Consider the following 19,286-nt stretch of genomic DNA (forward strand, 5'->3'; position numbering starts at 1 on the left):
ATTAGTGTAAAGAACAGATATCCTACTAGGGGTAAGTAATGAAAAAGATGTAGTTTATAAAGAAATAAAGCCAGGACCTTTGCAGTAATGGAACATTTATATATCTTAATAGTGCATTTCAGTTCTTCAAAAATGTCTAATACTAATCTCTTGGTAAAGTCCTTTTCTTGCTTAAAAGAGATGCCACACAAATCTAATAATGCACTTACAAATGCATATACATTTAACTGAAATTTGAATAAGCTCTGTGGCTTACACCAATGTCAATTCCTTGATTACGATATCAAATAACTAGTATTATTAAAGATGTTACCACCGGAATAAATTGAGGACATATATCTCCCTCTGTAGTTCTTTATGCCCTAGACGTTTATAATTCCTTCAAAATTAAAGTCAGAATTATTTCAAAAATTAGACATTTGCTAGGTAGCCAGCAATGGTGAGTCAGAATGTATCTTCTCAATAGAAATACTAAGCCACTATTAAATTGACGATTAGAAAAATATGGAAAATGTTTAAGAGGACTGAAAATCATGGTCGTTATACCCACATAAAATGTATTAAGTTGATGAACTGAGGGGAGATAAAAGAAGTGGAAATGAGCTATTTAAGGAAGGAGGGTTAAGAATTAAATCACTTGATTTTTCCATGGCTGTTGAACTTGGTCTTTTGAAATATGGAGACTCCTATCTTTGCTTTGACCTCAACTTAAAGTTAGCTTTTACTGTAAATGAAGCCAGGAGCGCCAAAGCAAGATGAGGAGGGAAGCTTCACAAGTGGTAAAACAAACACTATAGGTATCTCTCTGTCTCCCTCTCTCTTGATCTCCCTCCCCTCTCAATTTATCTCTGTCCTATCAAAAAAGAAAGAAGGAAAGGAAGGAAGGGAGGGAGGAAGGGAGGGAGGGAGAGAGGGAGGGAGGGAGAAAGAAAGGGAGGACAAAATGGCCGCCAAGAGTGGTGGATTCGTTGTGCAGGCACCAAGCCCCAGTATATAACCCTCATGACAACAACAACAACAACAAAAAAAGAATCCGGTTCTCCTTGGTTGCTTCCAACCATCAACGGTATGACTATCATTCATCACTCAGTTGGTTTTACTTGGGTTGAAAGTGGAAGACAAAAATGTGATTCAGGTTAGTGCACGGGCCGAAACTCCAGGTCCTAAAGTCCTCCTAAGTTCCAGTAACGTAATTAAAGGAACACACACTGGCATGTGTGCCCAGCAAGATAGTCTTTCAGAATTGGTTCATGGACCACTTATGGCTGATTTGCACTATACCCCACACCTGCTGTGTCAGACCATGAGGGAGGGAGAGATAAAGTCTCCGTTCTTAACAAGAAGTCAGACAGGGGCATCTTGGGCTACTAGACACCAAAGGATCAAAATATAAATGGTAAGACAGTAAGCAGGACTTGGAATACCTAGGGCTCTGAAGGCTCAGACAGCACTTGGAAAAGCACTAAGCAGGCAGAGCTTCCAAAGCCTCTGCTCTTACTTCTTCAACCCCAGAACCTGCTGTGGCCAAGAGGTTCTAGAAGCTGATGCCAGAACCTTCCATAGCAGCCCTGCTATATCTTGCTTTGAAAGTCTGGGCGGGAAAGGTCTGGGAGGAGCATTCAAGCCGCTTATCACTGGTTTTGCATTTTAATGAGGCGCCATCTTGATCATCTACACACAATGGTGTGGTGCATGCATTTCTACCGGATTTCCTCCTCATTATCCCAAGATGCTTCTCTAATAAATGAGAGGCCCCTGCCCATGCTCTGCTTCATTGCTAGTCACTGACGCGGAGCTCAGCTATCATCTCTTCTTTGTGCTCAACCCTCATTAGCCCAAAGTTCGTCAGCTGATTCTATTTTTAGGCAAATAATTGACCAGAAGTAATGACAGTATCCTGCCATTCCGCTGCCATTCCACTGTAATATTTAGATCTTTCATTTTTCTTTTTTTTTTTTATCTTTCATTTTTAATTTGTTTTCCCTATGCTTTGGCCCCAGCAGACAGGGCTGATAGCAGTGAGATCTGCCATCTCTGCCTTATCTCTTGACTTGGCCAGTTACTGCACTGTTAGCTTTGTTTGTGGTGAATAAACTTCATCAAATCACAAAGTGTCCTTCTGCTCTTGGTTTCAATGAACAATGGGTGTTGAACTTAATGTATTTTAGCTAATTTATTTTTAATAGGATAGGACAGAGAGAAATTGAGAAGAAGAGATATAGAGGATGAGAGAGAGAGACATCTGCAGCACTGCTTTACCGCTCGTGAAACGTCCTCCTACAGGTGGGGGCCAGGAGCTTGAACCTAGGTTCTTGCACATGGTAATGTGTGGGCTTAACCAGGTGCGTCACCACCCAGTCCCAGATTTAATAATTTTCAGCTTCTACTGAGATCATTTCTGTTTCCCTGTTTAACACTGATACGTAGTGAATTACCCTTGTGAGTCTACCAAGTTCAGCCCATCTGTGCCTGCCTGGAACATGGCTTATTGTGATTTCTGACTTGACACAATCCTTTTTTTTTTCTCTTTTATTTTCTGTTTTTAAAAATTTTATTATCTTTTTTTATTGGACAGCTAGCTAGAAATTGAGAGGGGAGGGGGAGTTAAGAGAGGGAAAGAGACAGAGAGACACCTGCAGACCTGCTTCACCATTTGTAAAGCTTTCCCCCTAGAAGTGGGGCCAGGAGCTTGAACCCGGGTCCTTGCACACTGCAATGTGTGGGCTAAACTAGGTGTGTTACCACCTGGCCCCCCGATATGAGCTTCTTACAATCGGTAGCTTTCTAAATTTTTTTTTCTGCCTCCAGGGTTATTGCTGGGGCTCGGTGCCTATACTACAGATCCACTGCTCCTGGAGGCCATTTTTTCCCATTTTGTTGCCCTTATTGTTACCCTTGTCATTATTATTATTGTTGTCATTGCTGTTGTTGTTGTTGGACAGTACAGAGAGAAATGGAGAAAGGAAGAGAGACAGAGCGCCGGAGAGAAAGACAGACACCTGCAGAACTGCTTCACCACCCGTGAAGTGACCCCCCTGCAGGTGGGGAGCATTTTATAAATTTTTCATCTTCTGTTTTCTAGAATGACATATATAACAGAAATGTATCTCTTTCTTACACACAAGAATACTATTTCTTAGGAATGATAGTATCCCATGAACATATCTGTCCCCTAGATGTGGTAAAATTCAAATGCAAAAATATGCCTTTTAAAATGGTGGTGGTATGCCTGGTTGAGCGCACATGTTACAATGCACAAGGACCCAAGTTCAAGTCCCTAGTCCCCACCTGCAGGGGGAAAGCTTCTCAAGTGGTGAGGCAGGGCTGCAGGTGCCTCTCTGTCTCTCTCCCTCTCTATCACTCCCTTCCCTCTCAATTTCTAGCTGTCTCTATCCAATAAATAAATAGATACTTTAAAATAGGTAAATAAAATGCCGAGAAAAAAGGGAGATATGTAGCTGATTAAAGAGCGTAGGGGTGAGGCAATGTGAGTTCTCCTGTCACATCAGTGATCTCCCGTCAAAGAGGTTCTCAGAAAATCACCCTGAGCCACCGAACTAACACATCAGTCATGCCAACCCTGGATCCTGCCCATGTGCCTCAGTTTCCCCAGGTTTAGGCACATGCCAAGGGATGTAGACAGCTGGAGCCTAGCCCCCTCCTGCATTGCTGAAGTCCTGGGGGTTGCTGAGGGAGCCCTAGTTATGCCTTACCTGGCTCCCCCTAAAAATCCCAATTTCTTATGAGCCCTCCTCGGTGCTACAAGCAGCCTTCTGGGGGGATGGGCAGTGGACCCCACCGTGGGACTGGGAAGGGTAAGGTAGAGGGCTGACTTTGGCCCTGACAACTACACTGCCCAACAACCCCTCCCTACCTTCCCTCAAGGGTTTAGGATGAGGACAGAACCTCCCATTGGATTCCTGTCTCCTGTATTTATTACAGAGACTCTTACAATCATGTTGGCTCCTTGTCTGATGTCGCCAAGATCAATAAACTCATCTCCCAAAGACATGATACTGGGTCCGAATGGTTCCCTGGCCCTCAAGGAGGTTGGAGGGGCAGGAGCTGCTCAAGGGGCTGTCCCCTCACAGAGACAGAAGAATATCCAGGCCACTCAGGATGAGGAATCATCCCCAGAAAACCCTGGCCCTCTCTTTGAGATTCTGCTCAAATCCTCTCTACAACACTGCATTTTGTGAAAGAAAAAGTCAGGTGCTAAGAAACAACAACAACAGGAGGAGTCTGGAAATAGCTCCCCCGAGGGACAGCATACACTGTGCCATATGTAAGGCTCCGGTACAAGCCCCCAGTCCACCACATAGGAGCACCGTGCAGAAGGGAAGCTTTATGAGTAGTGGAGTGGTGCCATGGTCTCCTCTCTGCGTCTATATCCCCCTCTCTGTCTCTCAGCCTCTATCTGGAAGAAGGGAAAACAAGAGCATAAGCCAGAGTGTAGGTGTGAGAACTTAGCAAAGTTCTAGCAGCAGTAAAACAAACAGAGCACTGCACCACTTCTTCTAGCGTTTGCCTAAGAAGCAAAGGCATGGGAGCCGAGCAGTGGCACACCTGGTTGAGTGCACACTTTACTATGCACAAGGATCCAGGTTTAAGACTCCACTTCCCATCTGCAGGGGGGAAGTTTCACAAGCAGTGAAACAGGGCTATGAGTGTCTCTCCTCGCTCTTTCTCTTCCATCTCAATTTCTCTCTGTCTCTATCAAAAACAAATTGCTGGGAGTCGGGCGGTAGCGCAGCAGGTTAAGTGTAGGTTGTTGGTCTGCTTCTGGATTCTGCTTGTGAGACCTTCTGTTTTTATCATCACATTATTGGGTTCACTTGTGTTGCCTGCATTGTGTTCTATTTGCATGTCCACTGTTGGCTGGGCGCCGCCCTGCCTCCGGGACATTTGGTTTAGTCCTCGCTGGTTCCTGCTCTTTCCTTCTCCCCACCCCCTATCGTACCTATTTCTTTTGTCCCTGACTCTTCCGCCTCAGGAGAGATGCAGGACAGAATTGTGTTGTGATTAGAAGAGATTAGATTGTTGAACCGCATCTCCGCTTGTCAAGTCCCTGGTCGTCTCTGTCTCCCGCCCCCAAAGCTAATCCAGTAGTAGGTGGCATAAGGGCCGGCATAAGGATCCCGGTTCAAGCCCCCAGCTTCCCACCTGCAGGGGAGTCACTTCACAAGTGGTCTAGCACCTCTGCAGGTGTCTATCTTTCTCTCCCCCTCTCTGTCTTCCCCTCCTTTCTCCATTTCTCTCTGTCCTATCCAACAACAACGACATCAATAACAACAACAATAATAACTACAACAATAAAACAACAAGGGAATAAATAAATAAATATTAAAAAACTAAAAAAAAAATTAAAAAATAAATTACTTAGTGGGGGTAGATAGCATAATGATTTTGCACAGACTCTCATGCCTGAGGCTCCATAGTCCCAGATTCAATCCCCCACACCATCATAAACCAGAGCTGAGCAGTGTTCTGGTAAATAAATAAATAAATAAATAAATAAATAAATAAATATGGGAGTCAGGCAGTAGAGCAGTAGGTTAAGTGCAGGTGGCACAAAGCGCAAGGACCAGCGTAAGGATCCCACTTTGAGCCCCCGGCTCCCCACCTGCAGTGGAGCCACTTCACAGGTGGTGAAGCAGGTCTGTAGGTGTCTGTCTTTCTCTTCCTCTCTCTGTCTTCCGCTCCTCTCTCCATTTCTTTCTCTGTCCTATCCAACAATAACAACAACAATAATAACTACAACAATACAACAAGGGCAACAAAAGGGAATGAATAAATATTAAAACATACTTTAATAAGTAAAAATTAATTAATTAATAAAATGTTTTAAAACAAAAAGAAGCGAGGGCATGAAAACTGACAGCTAGCCGGGAGGGCGGGTGGATAAAGGCACAGTAGGTAAAGCCCTGAACACTCAAGTTTGAGGTCCCAAGTTCGATCCTTGGCACCACATATAGCCAAGAGTGATGTTCTGTTTCTCAATCATATGTAAAGAAATGACTCTATAAGAAAGGAAAAAATTTAAAAAAAAAGGAAGGGAGGGAGGAAGAAAGGAAATAAGAAAGAAAGAAGTGAAGGAAGAAAATAAGGGAGAAAGGAAGGAAGAGGGGGGAGAGAAAGGGAAAAGAGAGAAAAAAGGAAAGAAGGAAGGGAGGCTGGGAGGGAGGGAGGAAAGGAAATCAACAGAGATGGCCCCTCCTTCTCCACAGTAAAAGCAAAGGGTTGAGACAGAAGGAATCAGAGAAACTCTAAGAGTTGAGGGAGGAGAAGAGGAGGAAAAAGGGGAAGGAGAAAAAGAAAGAAGGAGGAGGCTGAGAGAAGAAGATGAGTAGAAGGAAGGGACAGAGGAGGTGAAGGTGGAGTAGGAGGCAGAGGAGGAGGGAAAAGAAACAGTGGACTCTGTCAAGAAGAATAAGTCAGAAAGGGTCTTTACAGGATTGCTCAAAGCTGAGAGGGAAGGAAATGCAATTCAAAACCAAGGATGAGTGCCTCTCTGAACCCCCCTAGACCTGGGCTGCACCCTCATCCTGTCTCTGGGCCCCCCACCACCACCATCCCATGTGTATGCTGGTCACTGTAGCCCCTCCTGCCCTTGGAACAGACACAACTGCTGGATTCAAGGCTGTGGGGGAGCAAGCTAGTTTTCAAAAACTAGATTCAGGAGACAGGCTTACAGATAACCCTGGGTCAAAGGTTCTACCTCAGTCCTTCATTAACATAGGAATCAGGGAAGTGTCACAAACCAATTCCTGAAGAATCTCAGTGGAGCAGAGCAGAGCTCAGGCAGCCAGAAACAAACACTGATCCAATCAGCCCAGGCGACTGCACAGAAACCACTAGCTGGGAATCATTTCCATTGCTATCGGTTTTCTAGAACTTAGCGGGATGCGAAAGACCCTTTTTCTTTCTTTCTCTCTCTCTCCCTCCCTCCCTCCCTACCCTGCTCCCCTTCTACCTTTCTTTCTATCTTTCTTTTTCTTTCTAATTGCCAGCAGGGTTATTTATGGGGCTTGGTGCCAGCACTAGGAATCCACTGCTCCCACAGGTCATTCTTTTTTTCTATTTATTTCTTAAAATCTCTTTCTAAATATCTTCCTTATTTTTCTGGATAGAGACAGAGCAAGAGATCAAAAGGGAAGGAGGTGTTAGATAGGAAAAGAGACAGACACCTGCAGCACTGCTTCACCCCCAACATGTGGGATCTGTAGTATAGGTGGGGGGCTGAACCCAGATCCTTGTGCAGGGTAATGCACGCACTCAACTGGATGTGCCACCATCTGGCCTCTTTATTTTGTGTCTATTTTATTTGATAGGGCAGAGAGAAATCGAGAGGAGATGGAGAGATAGACAGGGAGAGAGAAATAGACACTCCTGTAGACTGCTTGTGGAGTGTTCCCCCCACAGGTGGAGAGTTAGTGGCTCGAACCCAGGCCCTTGTGTATGGTAATGTGTATGCTCAAGAGGGTGCACCACTGCTCAGCCCCCCACAAAGACTTTCAAAAACCATGACAGGCTAGAGCCGCCTACGCCATGTTGAATCTGGTAGCCAAGAAGGTACAGACCACCCTGCTTAATGTGAAATCTCTCTTTTTCCTCAACATTTTATTTTTTCCCTTTCAGTCTTTCCATATTATTTGCCTTCCTGACATGTTTGGGTCCCCTTGCTTCCTTTCTGGGCTTCTGCTATTTCATCCCCATTCAAGTTCCAGCATGCCCCACCCATCCCCCTCCTTATTTCTCTTGGGGCTCCTCTGATCAGGTTTGTACATGCCCCCCCCCCACACACACACAAATGCTTCCCCTTCTCTTCCTTGTTCTAGAGGACAGTGATCTTTGTCAGCTCTGGCAAATGCTTTTTTCCTCTCTCCTAGAATAACATATGCTCACGGCAGGTAAGTCCTCACTAAATATTGATGGAGTGAATGAACAAATTAAAGGCAAACATCGATTGTGCCAATGCTGAGAAAGAAGAGGTGTAGCTGACCAGTGAAGAGGATGATTATATATATACATATTTATGAGACAGAGAAAGAGAGAGAGAGAGAGAGAGAGGGAGGGAGTCACCCTGGCACATACAATGAAGTGCCGGAGCTTAAACCTGGGACCTCACACTTGCCAGTCTAGTGCCCTATTCTCTGTGCCATGAGAGGATAATTGTGCAGCTGCAAACACAGCTGGATTTGGATCTCCTCCCTCCCCCATGCCTCCAGATGAGGTCTGAGGATTTTATGACATACAGGCCACCTCAGAATGTTCTGGAGTCTTCTCTAAAATCCAAAGTGGCAGAATGACTTTTTTGTTCAGCTGGAGGTTCCTGCCTCATGCACCAACGTCTCTGAATACCTTTTCAGCAATGCCCCTCCAGAACCCACCCAGACTAGACAGTACTGTACTCAATAATACTTTGACCCATCAACCTCACCAAGGAGTTATGAGACCACCATTGTCGGTAAATTGTGAGGAGCCTCACAAAGCATTAAGCCAACTCCCCCTGTTCCACCCTGCACTCCTGATACTATGACCTATCTACATAATCATTGTTTTGCCTGAAAGTCCCCACCCATTCCATTCCCTTGATCTATCTCCTTTCTACCCTCCCTGACTCCAGGGTAGTATTAATCCTACCAGTTAAAACCCTTGCAACACTACCTTTCCAGCCTTTCTCTGCCCCTTTCCTAGCCATTTCTGTTTCCGACTTGCCACTTCTGGGTCTGTCTTTTAAAAGCCGTGACTCTCTGATCAATAAAGAGATTGCATTGTCTCACCATGTGTTTGCTTCCTGAGTCATCTCCCTCGCTTCACTAAGTGAGTAGCAGCCCAGGCTGGCTCCAGTCAAGTTCTCTCCAACACAAGGGAGTATGCACCCGGGAAGAGGCAGCCCCACGCTAGCCCGGCACACCATTAGAGGTGCTATTACCCATGGCAGCACATACTCTGAGGCTCACTCCCCGAGTTGCTGTTCCACAGGCCAGCATGATGCCACAAAGATGTGCATAGCTCATGGATAAACAGGGGCCACTCATAAGGATACATGTCCCCAACTCTTTTCTCTTTCCTGTGCCACCTGCCTGCCCACCTCCTCTGCTCTGGGTGGGGCACTCAGGTCCTGGGATGCTCTCTCAACCACTCACATCATGGCTATTCTCTCCCCACCGAGACACAGTTTGGATGTTTTTTTTTTATATCCTTATTTTTTAAATTTTTTATTGTATAGAGACAGAAGTCAAGAGGGAAATGGATGGAAGAGAGGGAGAGAGACAAAGACAACTGCAACACTGCTTCACCACTCACAAAGCTTCCCCGTGACGGTGGAGACCAGGGACTCAAACCCCGGTTCTTGTGCGTTGTAACATGTGCACTCAACTAGGTGCACCCTCCCCCCATTTTTAATATTCTTTACAAAATATTTTATTTATTGGATAAAGACAGAAAATGAAAGAAAAAGGAGAGAGAGAGAGAGAAAGAGAGAGAGGAGGGGAGAAAGTGTGACACCTGCAGCACTGCTTCACCATTTATAAAGCTTTTCCCCGGCAGGTGGGGACCAGGGGCTTGAATCCAGATCCTTGAGCATTATAACAGGTACACTCAACCAGGTTCACCACTGCCTGTCCCCCTTTTAAATTTTTATTCATTTACTTACTTATTTAATAGGATAGGCAGAAAGTGAGAAAGCAAGGGGAGATAGAAAGAGTAAGAGGGACACTGCAGCACTGCTTTACATCTTGTAAAGCATCCCCTCTGTAGGTGGGGGCTGGGGATTGAGCCCCAGTCCTTGAGTATGTTAGCGTGTACACTCAACCAGGTGCACCACCATCCAGCCATTCCCCATCCCCATTTGGATCTTCAGTGGGGCAAAGGAGAAAGTGCTGGGACCCAAGTGTGTGATGCATCTGCACTTAGTTGACCGCACCAGCAGTGTCCCTCCCAGGCCCATTGCTCCAACACTGCCCACTGCAACCCTGCCCTGGATTTGAGGTTCCTGCGAGCAGAGCACACTAAGTGCAATGCATAGTCAGTGGAGGGCCCAGGTGGTGGGCACCCATGGGAGCAGCTGTAAAGTTACAGCAGAGGGCAGTTGGCAATGAAGTCCCCAGGTGGTCCCTTGTGGGAATGGGCTCCTGGTGTCCACTGCAGTGCCTTTCTGTTTTTTTCTAATTATTATTACTTTGTAAAATTATTTATGTATTTATTAAAATGAAAGAGATATACAGGGGTGCTGGGAAAACAGCATAATGGTTCTGCAAAAAATTTATCATGCCTGAGGCTCTGAGAGCCCAGGTTTCATACCCTACATCAAGTCTGAGTTGAGCAATGCTCTGGTGTGTGTGTGTGTCTCTCTCTCTATCTCTCTCTCTTTCCTCCTCCCTCCTCCTTTCTAACTCTCATTAAAAAGAAATAAATAAGGGGGCCAGGTGGTAGTGTACCTGGCCAAGAGCACATATTGCAGTGTGCAAGGACTCAAGTTCAAGCCCCTGGTGCCCACCTGCAGGAGAAAAGTTTCATGAATAGTGAAGCAGGGCTTCAGGTATTTCTCTGTCTCTCTCCCTCTCTCCCCTCTCAGTTTCTCTCTGTCTCTATCCAATAATAAATTAATTAATTAATATATTTTAAAAAATAAATAAATAAAATACTTTTTAAAAAGAGAGATACAAAGAAAAAGACACACAGAAGAAAAGGGACCAGAGCACTGCTCAGCTCTGGCTGATGGTGGTCCTCAGGATTGAACCTGAAACCCCAGAGCCTCAGTCATGAAAAGTCTTTTGTAGAACCACTATGGTATCTAGTAGCTTGCTTCTTATTGCTTTCTATATCCACTTCCACTCCTTCCTAGTCTCACTATTCTTCCCCTAACTCCCCCCACCCCCACCCTGCTAGTCAAATAAATGATTTGCACAAAAATCATTGTCTCGGGGCTGTTCTGGGGCAACTAAGACACTTGGAGAATAACGACTTCCTATTTTGACAGGTGACTGACTCATTGGTTACAAGTTATTCCAGGCTGGATCACACTGCTGCCAGGAGTGTCCTGCTAACATTGTCCTCTCTCCTGGCTCTGTAAGGGATCACAGGAACGTGTGACAGCAAGAGGACTATAGCCCAGAGATCTGCAGTCTCACTTCCAGGGAGGAACTTGAAAATGACGTTTTGCACCAGCTGTTATTATTCCGGGATGGTTGGGCCCTACACATCGGCAAAATCCAAGGCCTCAATCAACACCTCTAAATGCATTCATCCACACAGACCCCATTAAAGTCAAGGTCTTTCTGACTGAGATTGTGTGTAGGGAAAAAAAATCCTTGAAGTGCAGGTTTAAAGAGAAGTGGGATAAAGCAACCCAGAACTGCAGGATGGCTTTTATCCAAGGCAGGAGCCCCCCGGCCAGCTGGCTGGCTGTACCATGTTCCCCATCCATCACGGAAATAAAGCAGCCCATCCCAGAAATGATGTCAAGAGGGTTGTCTTGCCATGACCTGGTCTCTGAAAAATGCCAGAGGATGCCAAGCCATTAGTGGCTGACAGGTGGACACTAATATCCCACCGGAATGGAATAGAGTGAGGAATGTGCCAGGCATCAGGGCCCGGCGTTCCTTTCAAAGACTTCTACAGATGGATGACAAGTCCCACCCCTTCTTTATGGAAAAGCGCCTCCTAACTTGAACGAGGCATCGCCTGAGAGGAATTATCAATGTGAATGCCTGGAAGCTAATGCAAAGCATTAAGCTCTCACATCTCTCAAAATCCCCAGTAACGGACTCTCAGAAGGTCAGTTGTTTTTTTTAAGGTAAAGTCTGTTTGCGCTATTTCCTGTGTCAATTTGACTCAGTCACAGTTCCATGTCTGCTGGACTATCAATATTTCTGTTTTCTTTCAAAATATTTTTATTTGTTATTGGATAGAGACAGAGAGAAATTGAGAGGAGAGGAGAGGGGGAGATAGGGAAAGAGAGAGTGAGAGAGAGAGAGAGACCCACAGCCCTGCTTCACCACACATGAAGCTTTTCTCCTGCAGGTGGGCACCGAGGTCATGAACCTGGGTCCTTGCGCACTGTAATGTATGCGCTTAACCAGGTGTGCCACTGTTTGGCCCTATTTCTTTCCTTTCCTAACACTCGGCATTCGTCTTAGTAAGGCTGGTACAAAGCAGAGTCATCCCCTATCTTCCTCCTCCTGAGACTTGCTTTCTTTTTCTCTCTCTCTCTCCCTGATTCTACTAGCTCTTGGCACAGGCATTTATAAAATACTCACTTTTTTTTTTCTCCATCAAGATTATTACTGGGACTCGTTGTCTAGATGGCTCTACCATTCTTCGTGGCCACTGTTTTCCATTTTAATTCTGTTTTATATAGAGGGTGAGAGGCCAGGAAAGAGGAGACACCTGCTGCACTGTTCCAATGCTTGTGAAGATTCCCCCCAGCAGTGGGAAGTGGGGGACTGGGGGCTTGAACTTGAGTCCCTGTTCATGGCAACGTGTGCATTCGGAGCACCACCCCTAAGCACTCTATTAAGGTGCCAGGAAGGGGTGGCAGACCCTGAGTGTCATGGGGGGTGGGGGCCCCTCTGGATGGGAGAGCGTGTCAGAGACACAGAAGAACTCACTAGGTGCAATGGTTGAGAGGTGGGGGTCATTCTAGGTTAAGAGGAAATGGGTAGGGTCCCTCAGTAAGTAAAGACCAGCACTGAGCAGGAGAGTAGCAGTTCCAGAAGAAGAGGCTGTGTGTCTGGTGGAGAGGAGCAGGGGAGTGTAGGGGAGAGGGGGGTGGGAGGGTGAAGGGAGGTAACACATACTGCAGATCTGGTACTGTCACGTGCACCTAAAGAACTGACAGACACTGAGGTAAAGAGGTGGGGAGCAGGGAGGTAACAACTTAGTGGTGATGCAAAAAGACTTCCATGCTGGAGGCTCTGGAGTCCCAGGTTTAATCCTCAGCACCACTATAAGCCAGAGCTGAGCACTGCTCTGAAAAAAAAAAAAAAAAAAAAAGAAAGAAAGAAAGAAAAGAAAAGAAAAGAAAAGAAAAGAAAAGAAAATGGAGGTGACTTTGTGTTTGGAAATATTTCTGCTTGTCCCTGCCTACTCCACTATCCCTCACTCTCTTCTTTTTCTGGTCCTTCTAGAGAACACTCAGCTGAGAAATCCTGTCAGGAAATACCCACACTATAGGTCCACTGTGGTCATTCCAAGTCATCCCTGTCACTTCTTGTCCTGGGCCAGCTGGTACCACAGAACTCACCTTTGCTCACTTCCTTCCCTGAGACGCCTATCAAGGTAAGCCTGTATCCCCCTCCCTCAAGTCCAGACTGAGCCCTTCTTGGTGTGACCTTACTTAGTCCCTCACTTCCGGTCTCTGGGAGCACTTCCAGCCACCCAACAGGAAGTTGTCCGAGTCATATGAAAAAGACTAGGCCTGAGAAGGAAACTGGGACAAGTGACAGCTCAGGCCAGGCTCATCAGTAGCCCATCACCACCAACTGGTCCAAATCCCAGTCAGTTTTTCCCAATAACGTTCCGTGGAATGGACAAGAGGTCACATGGCCCAGCAGGCCCACAAATAGCTAGAGTCACTTTGGGTCACTAAATCCAGGATCATCTGTTATTCAAGTACAAAAGACACGGTGGGTATGATTGGCTTAAGCATTTGGGGTGGTCAGCTTACTCCACACAGTATTCATGCTGATGTGCAAACTGACTAGCAGTTAATGTAGGAAGTACTTCCTACATCTCATTCCTCAGAGGAACTAAAGCAAAAAAGGAGGCAAGTTCCACAGATTCCGGGCTGGAATCTGATGGGTTTGGCCTACCAGGATATGAGGTCAAGAGGAAACAGGGCATTGGCTGCTTACAGCTTAAGAAGTCCTGAGGGTGGGGGTCAGAGTGGGTTAGGGATGGGGGCTGGGGAGGTGGCATTTGTCCTCAGGACTTGGTCCCTCGTGACATTAGCTATTAGCTAGGCACAAGTGTTATATCTTTACGCCTCTAAGTCCAATTAGATATAGAATACTTGAGCAGTCCCCTTTCACCAGAGGTTTATAATCATTAACTTTTTAATTTTCATTATTATTATTTTTTTCCCACTAGGGTTATTGCTTTTTCGCTGGGGCTCAGTGCCTGTAGAATAAATCCACCACTCTCAGTGGTCCTTTCTTTCTTTCTTTTTTCCTTTCTTGGCTCTTTCTTTCTTCCTTCCCTCCTTCCTTCCTTCCTTTTTCTTATTTATTCATTTTCTTGTCTTCTTATTTGATGGGACAGAGATAAGTGAAAGCAGGGGGAGGAGATAAGAAGTGATAAAGAGACACATGCAACTCTGTTTCATTGCTCATGAAGCTCCCGGCCCCTAGTCATTCAATAGATTGTTCATCGGGTTCTAAGGTCTTACAAATAAATCCTAAGAACTATCTCTTATAATCTCTGCTCATTGCACCATACTACATTCCGGACTCCAAAGATGGAATTGTGAGCAATGCAAATCAGGACTGGCAGTTGCAGGTAGTTATGTTACCTCACTCAAGCTGAAATCTGTCATCATCACGACCAGAGATATGCAGTTACCAGCACTGAGTATTCACTTGATGCCAAGTACCTCACTAAGCCTGCTGTGGGCATCTGAAGAGATACCATTTCCAATTTCGTTTGCTGGTATTTCCCTATTTTCTCAAGAAGGAAGGAGAGACACAAACATAGCAGACACAGCAATAATCACAGCTAAGATTTACAATCAGACCGACTCAATCTCAGCCCTTGGTCCTCCTGTAATCGAATGCAGTGCACCTGTTGGAGGGGAGATTTATGTCTTTTTTTTTAATTTATTTATTTTCCTTTTTGTTGCCCTTTTTTATTGTTGTCCTTATTGTTGTTGTTATTAATGTTGTCATTGTTAGATAGGACAGAGAGAAATGGGGAGAGGAGGGGAAGACAGAGAGGGGGAGAGAAAGAAAGACACCTGCAGACCTGCTTCACAGCCTGTGAAGTGACTCCCCTGCAGGTCGGGAGCCGGGGGCTCGAACCAGGATCCTTACTCCGGTCCTTGTGCTTCACACCACGTGCACTTAACCCGCTGCATAACCGCCTGACTCCCCAGATATGTGTCTTATATGCAACTGCCATGCCTTCGGATGTGACTATATTTTGGAAATAGTCTTTACTGATGTAGTTCCAGTGAAATGATGTCATAGGATGGACCCTAAGCCACTAAGACTGTTACCCTTTTAAGCCAAGGGCATAAGCACACAGACATATACAGGAAAGACCATGCAAAGACACAGCAATGCACGCCCTGAGCCCCCCAAAGGTCCCAGGTTCGATCCCTAGGCACTGCTATATTCCCAGAAGTGCTCTGATCTGTTTCTATTTTTGTCTTTCCCCTCCACTTTTTTAAACAAACTTTCTTTTTAAAATTTTTTGAAGTTATTTTTTACTTTTTAATCTTTTTACATATTATTGGATCAAGAGAACTTCAAAGGAGAGGGAGAGATAGAGAGAGGGAAAGAGACAGAGAAACCCTGCAGCCCTACTTCACCACTCGTGAAGCTTTCCCCCTGCAGGTGGGGACCAGTGGCTTGAACCCGGGTCCTTGCACACTGTAATGTGTGCGCTTATCCAGGTACGCCCCTGCCCAGCCCCTCTTTTCCTCTCCTTTATAAAATCAAATGAATCTTCAGGAATATGCAAGAATAAATCTGCTTTCCTGTTTGCCCAATATGCTCACCTGTTATAGAGCAGGATGTCCGGCTTCCATATCTGACCATCAGGAAAACGCACGGTCGTCACGCCCGGGTATTCTGACACATTCCATTGTAAATAGTGATCTGTCCAAGACTGACACACACAGACAATGGCATTAGCGACATTTGGCTTCCCTGCCTCCTGGGCTTTCTTATAAGAGTTTATGAGGTCAGTCTGAAGCCAAAAAAAAAAAATTCCAGGCACTGATTTACATAATTGAGTTGCTGCTATCTGTAAGATAGAAGGGAGTGGAGATGAAATAATCCCTTCAAAAGTGATCAAGAAGAGCATAAAAATCACATTTTGGGTCTGGCTGTCACCATGGCCACATTCAGAGGGAAGCATTTAAAGTTCATTCCGGTCTGATGAGTGCCCAGCCTTCCCCTCCTGCTAGAGATGGGTTCTTTCCAGCCAAATACAGAACAGGCTTGCCTTCAAAGCTCTCCATTATAGGGACTCTGCTTTCTAAAAGTAAATTCACTGATTTCAGTCAGAATAAGGGCTGGGCCCCAGGCAAATACAAACTCTCTCCATGAATTTACAACTGCATGGGGACCTCTGAGAAGTGCAGGGTTTCAGGCTTGAATTCTTATTCTCTCACTCCTCTCTCTCTCTCTCTCTTTTTCTCTCTCTTTACTTATTTACTATGTACAGAATAGAACAAGAGAGAACTTGAGAGGGAAGGGGCGATAAGAGAGGGAGAAAGTTAGACACCTGCAGCACGGCTGCACCACTCATGAAGCTTTCCCCCTGCAGGTGGGGGCCAGGAGCTTGAGCCTGGGTCCTTGTGCACTGTAATGTGTGCATTCAACCAGGGAATTCTTATTTTCCTATGTGGGTAGGCTAAAGTCACTATAACAATGAGGTCATGCACAACCCGACGGTGCAAACACTTGAGTTTGGTGGCCCAGTGTTGACCTGCGACACACAGGTGCAGAGGTGGGCTTGAGGAGGATCATAGATTCTCCTGGGAACCCGTCTTGGTTCTAACTGTGCCTAAGGTCCTCACTCTCAAGAACACACATACACACACACACACACACACACACACACACACACACACACACACACACACACACACACCAGTCCTTCCTAGGGTCCTCTGACTCTCCAAGGAGGGTTGGGGTTGGTGCTAGCTGGGGTCTTCTGGTCTTCAGTCCTTCCATAAGGACTGCTGAGGGGGTTTATCTGGGTCCTCTGACTCTAATAAGGACTCCTGGGGGGTCCCCTGCATTGCTGGGGATGCTACTTGGGGTCCTGTGGCTTTTAAGGATGCTAGGAGGTGTTATCTGGAGTCTCTGGCTTTGTATGAATATCTGAGGATGCTACTTGAGGTCCCCTGAATTTCTAGGGGTGCTGTCTGGGGCCCCTGGCCCTGTAAGGACGCTTGGGGTTCCTCTGCTCAGCTCCTGTTGCACTTGCTGCATAATTATCCCACCAGGATCTCAGGCTGATGGGTGGGGACTTAGGAGCTCCTGGAAGCACCAGGCTGGGCCCTGGGATAAAGCTCCAGCCTGTATCAGGTTCCCCTTAGGCCAGCTCTGCTCTGGAGCTCTGATCTTCCCGATTTAGAAAGGCCACTAACAGGAGTCGGGTGGTAGCGCAGTGGGTTAAGCGCATGTGGCGCAAAGTTCAAGGACCAGCGTAAGGCCCCCGGTTTGAGCCCCCAGCTCCCCACCTGCACGGGACTCGCTTCACAAGCGGGGAAGCAGGTCTGCAGGTGTTTGTCTTTCTCTCCCCCTCTCTGTCTTCCCCTTTTCTCTCCATTTCTCTCTGTCCTATCTAACAACGGCAACATTGGTAACAACAACAACAACAACTACAACAATAAAACAACAAGGGCAGCAAAAGGGAATAAATAAATATAGTTTAAAATATTTTTTAAAAAGAAAGACAGGCCATTAACACAACACCCCCAGCAGGACCTGCATGGCTCTCCCTCCATCACTGATTCTGTAGCTGAAAATGCAAATGTTCACTCAATGAGATGAAATTAATAAATAAATGTCTCAATTGCACATCGACTGCAATTTAATCTTAGACCCAATGAGTTGTGTGAAAAGTTACCAAAACCACATGAAGGGTGAGGGGCAACATTTTTTCATGTTCAAAGCTGCTGAGGTGGGGGAACATGTGTGCCCCCAGGGATATGGGTCTAGAGCAACTGAGAGTGGTATCAGTCAAGGGGCCAAAAGGCCTATGATGGGATGTGAAGGTTATTATTTCCAGAGACCAAACAAGGAGGGAAAATATAGGAGAATTAAGGTAAGGATGAGAAACTTAAATCCCAAAGACTGGTCAAACCTAGGGGCCGGGTGGCGGCGCACCTGGTTGAGAGCAAGTATTACAATGTGTAAGGACCTGAGTTCAAGCCCCTGGTCCCCACCTGCAGGGGGAAAGCTTCATGAGTGGTGAAGCAGGGCTGCAGGTGTCTCTCTGTCTCTCTCTCTCTCTCTATCACCCCCTTCCCTCTTGATTTCTGGCTGTCTCTATCCAATAAATAAAGATAATAAAAATTAAAAGAAAAAAAGTGCACATCATACTGTGTGCAAGGATCCACACAAGGACCTGGGTTCGAGCCCCTGCTCCCCACCTGCAGCAAGGATGCTTCACAAGCAGTGAGGCAGGTGTGCAGGTTTCTCTATTTCTCTCTCTCCTTCTCTATCTCCCCATCATATCTCAATTTCTCTCTATTCTATGGAATAAAATAGGAGAAAAGAAAGAGGTGGAGGAACAGAAGGAGAGGAGGAGGAGAAAAAGGAAGAGGAAGAGGAGTGATAAGAGGAAGAGGAGGAAGAAGGAGAAGAAAGGAGAAGGAAGAAGGAGGAGGCAAGGGGAAGGGGAGTAGAATAGGAGGAGGAGGAGAAAGAGAAGGAGGAGGGATAGGAGGAGAAAGGCCACCAGGACTGTCGTAGTGCAGGCCCTGAGCCTCAGCAATAAACTTGGAGGCAAAAATGAATGGCCAAACTCCAAAATAAGACTTCAAAAAAAAAAAGCAAATGCAAGTCTCTTGATGGCTCAGTTAGCTCCTCTAGAACTGAGCTGCATTCTGCCATTTCTTCTCATCAATTAAATCAAATCATGTCTGACAGGTCTCCCCAGAAGATAAAGGTAATCCACTGAGAACACACACCAAATGCCCCCAGGAAATATGAAGAGGTAATTCAATCAGCAACTTCTATTCCTTCTGGGTGATCTAAATAATTGGAAAGTCCTAGAAAATGGTGGTGGGAGATGGAAACAAAGGAAACAAAGCCAGCAAACTACAGTATATCAGTGAGAATTCCTTTTTTCTGCCTTCCTTCTTTTGAATGTTTAGGGAGAAAAAAAAATCTCCCCATCTGCAGAATATTGACTTTTAAAGTTTAAATACCCTCAGAGAAAAAGATGATGTGGATTTCAATTTTCAGAACAGAAATTCAGCAGCTTGAAACTGAGGGGAAGAAAACTCAATTGCCGAAGGTGATTTCCTGGGCTCACTGTGTTCCGCTGCCCACCTTCTGCTCTCTGTCCATAGCAGACACGCTGGGCCTGACAGCTTGAAACAG

The 19,286-nt window shown here is 45.8% G+C and overlaps 1 protein-coding gene across 3 annotated transcripts in view; it reads right to left on the minus strand.

Moving 5' to 3' along the window:
* CHRNA7 (cholinergic receptor nicotinic alpha 7 subunit) overlaps positions 1–19,286 on the minus strand; it is a 137,477-nt gene that overhangs the window by 47,963 nt on the left and 70,228 nt on the right. For all 3 annotated transcript variants that reach the window (XM_060179263.1, XM_060179264.1, XM_060179265.1), the window contains one exon: positions 15,722–15,831. In XM_060179263.1, coding sequence (XP_060035246.1) covers positions 15,722–15,831 — 110 coding nt within the window. The remainder of the gene's footprint in view (positions 1–15,721; positions 15,832–19,286) is intronic.

The sequence above is a fragment of the Erinaceus europaeus genome, chromosome 20, assembly GCF_950295315.1.
Source record: "Erinaceus europaeus chromosome 20, mEriEur2.1, whole genome shotgun sequence".
In the NCBI taxonomy this organism is placed as follows: Eukaryota; Metazoa; Chordata; class Mammalia; order Eulipotyphla; family Erinaceidae; genus Erinaceus; species Erinaceus europaeus.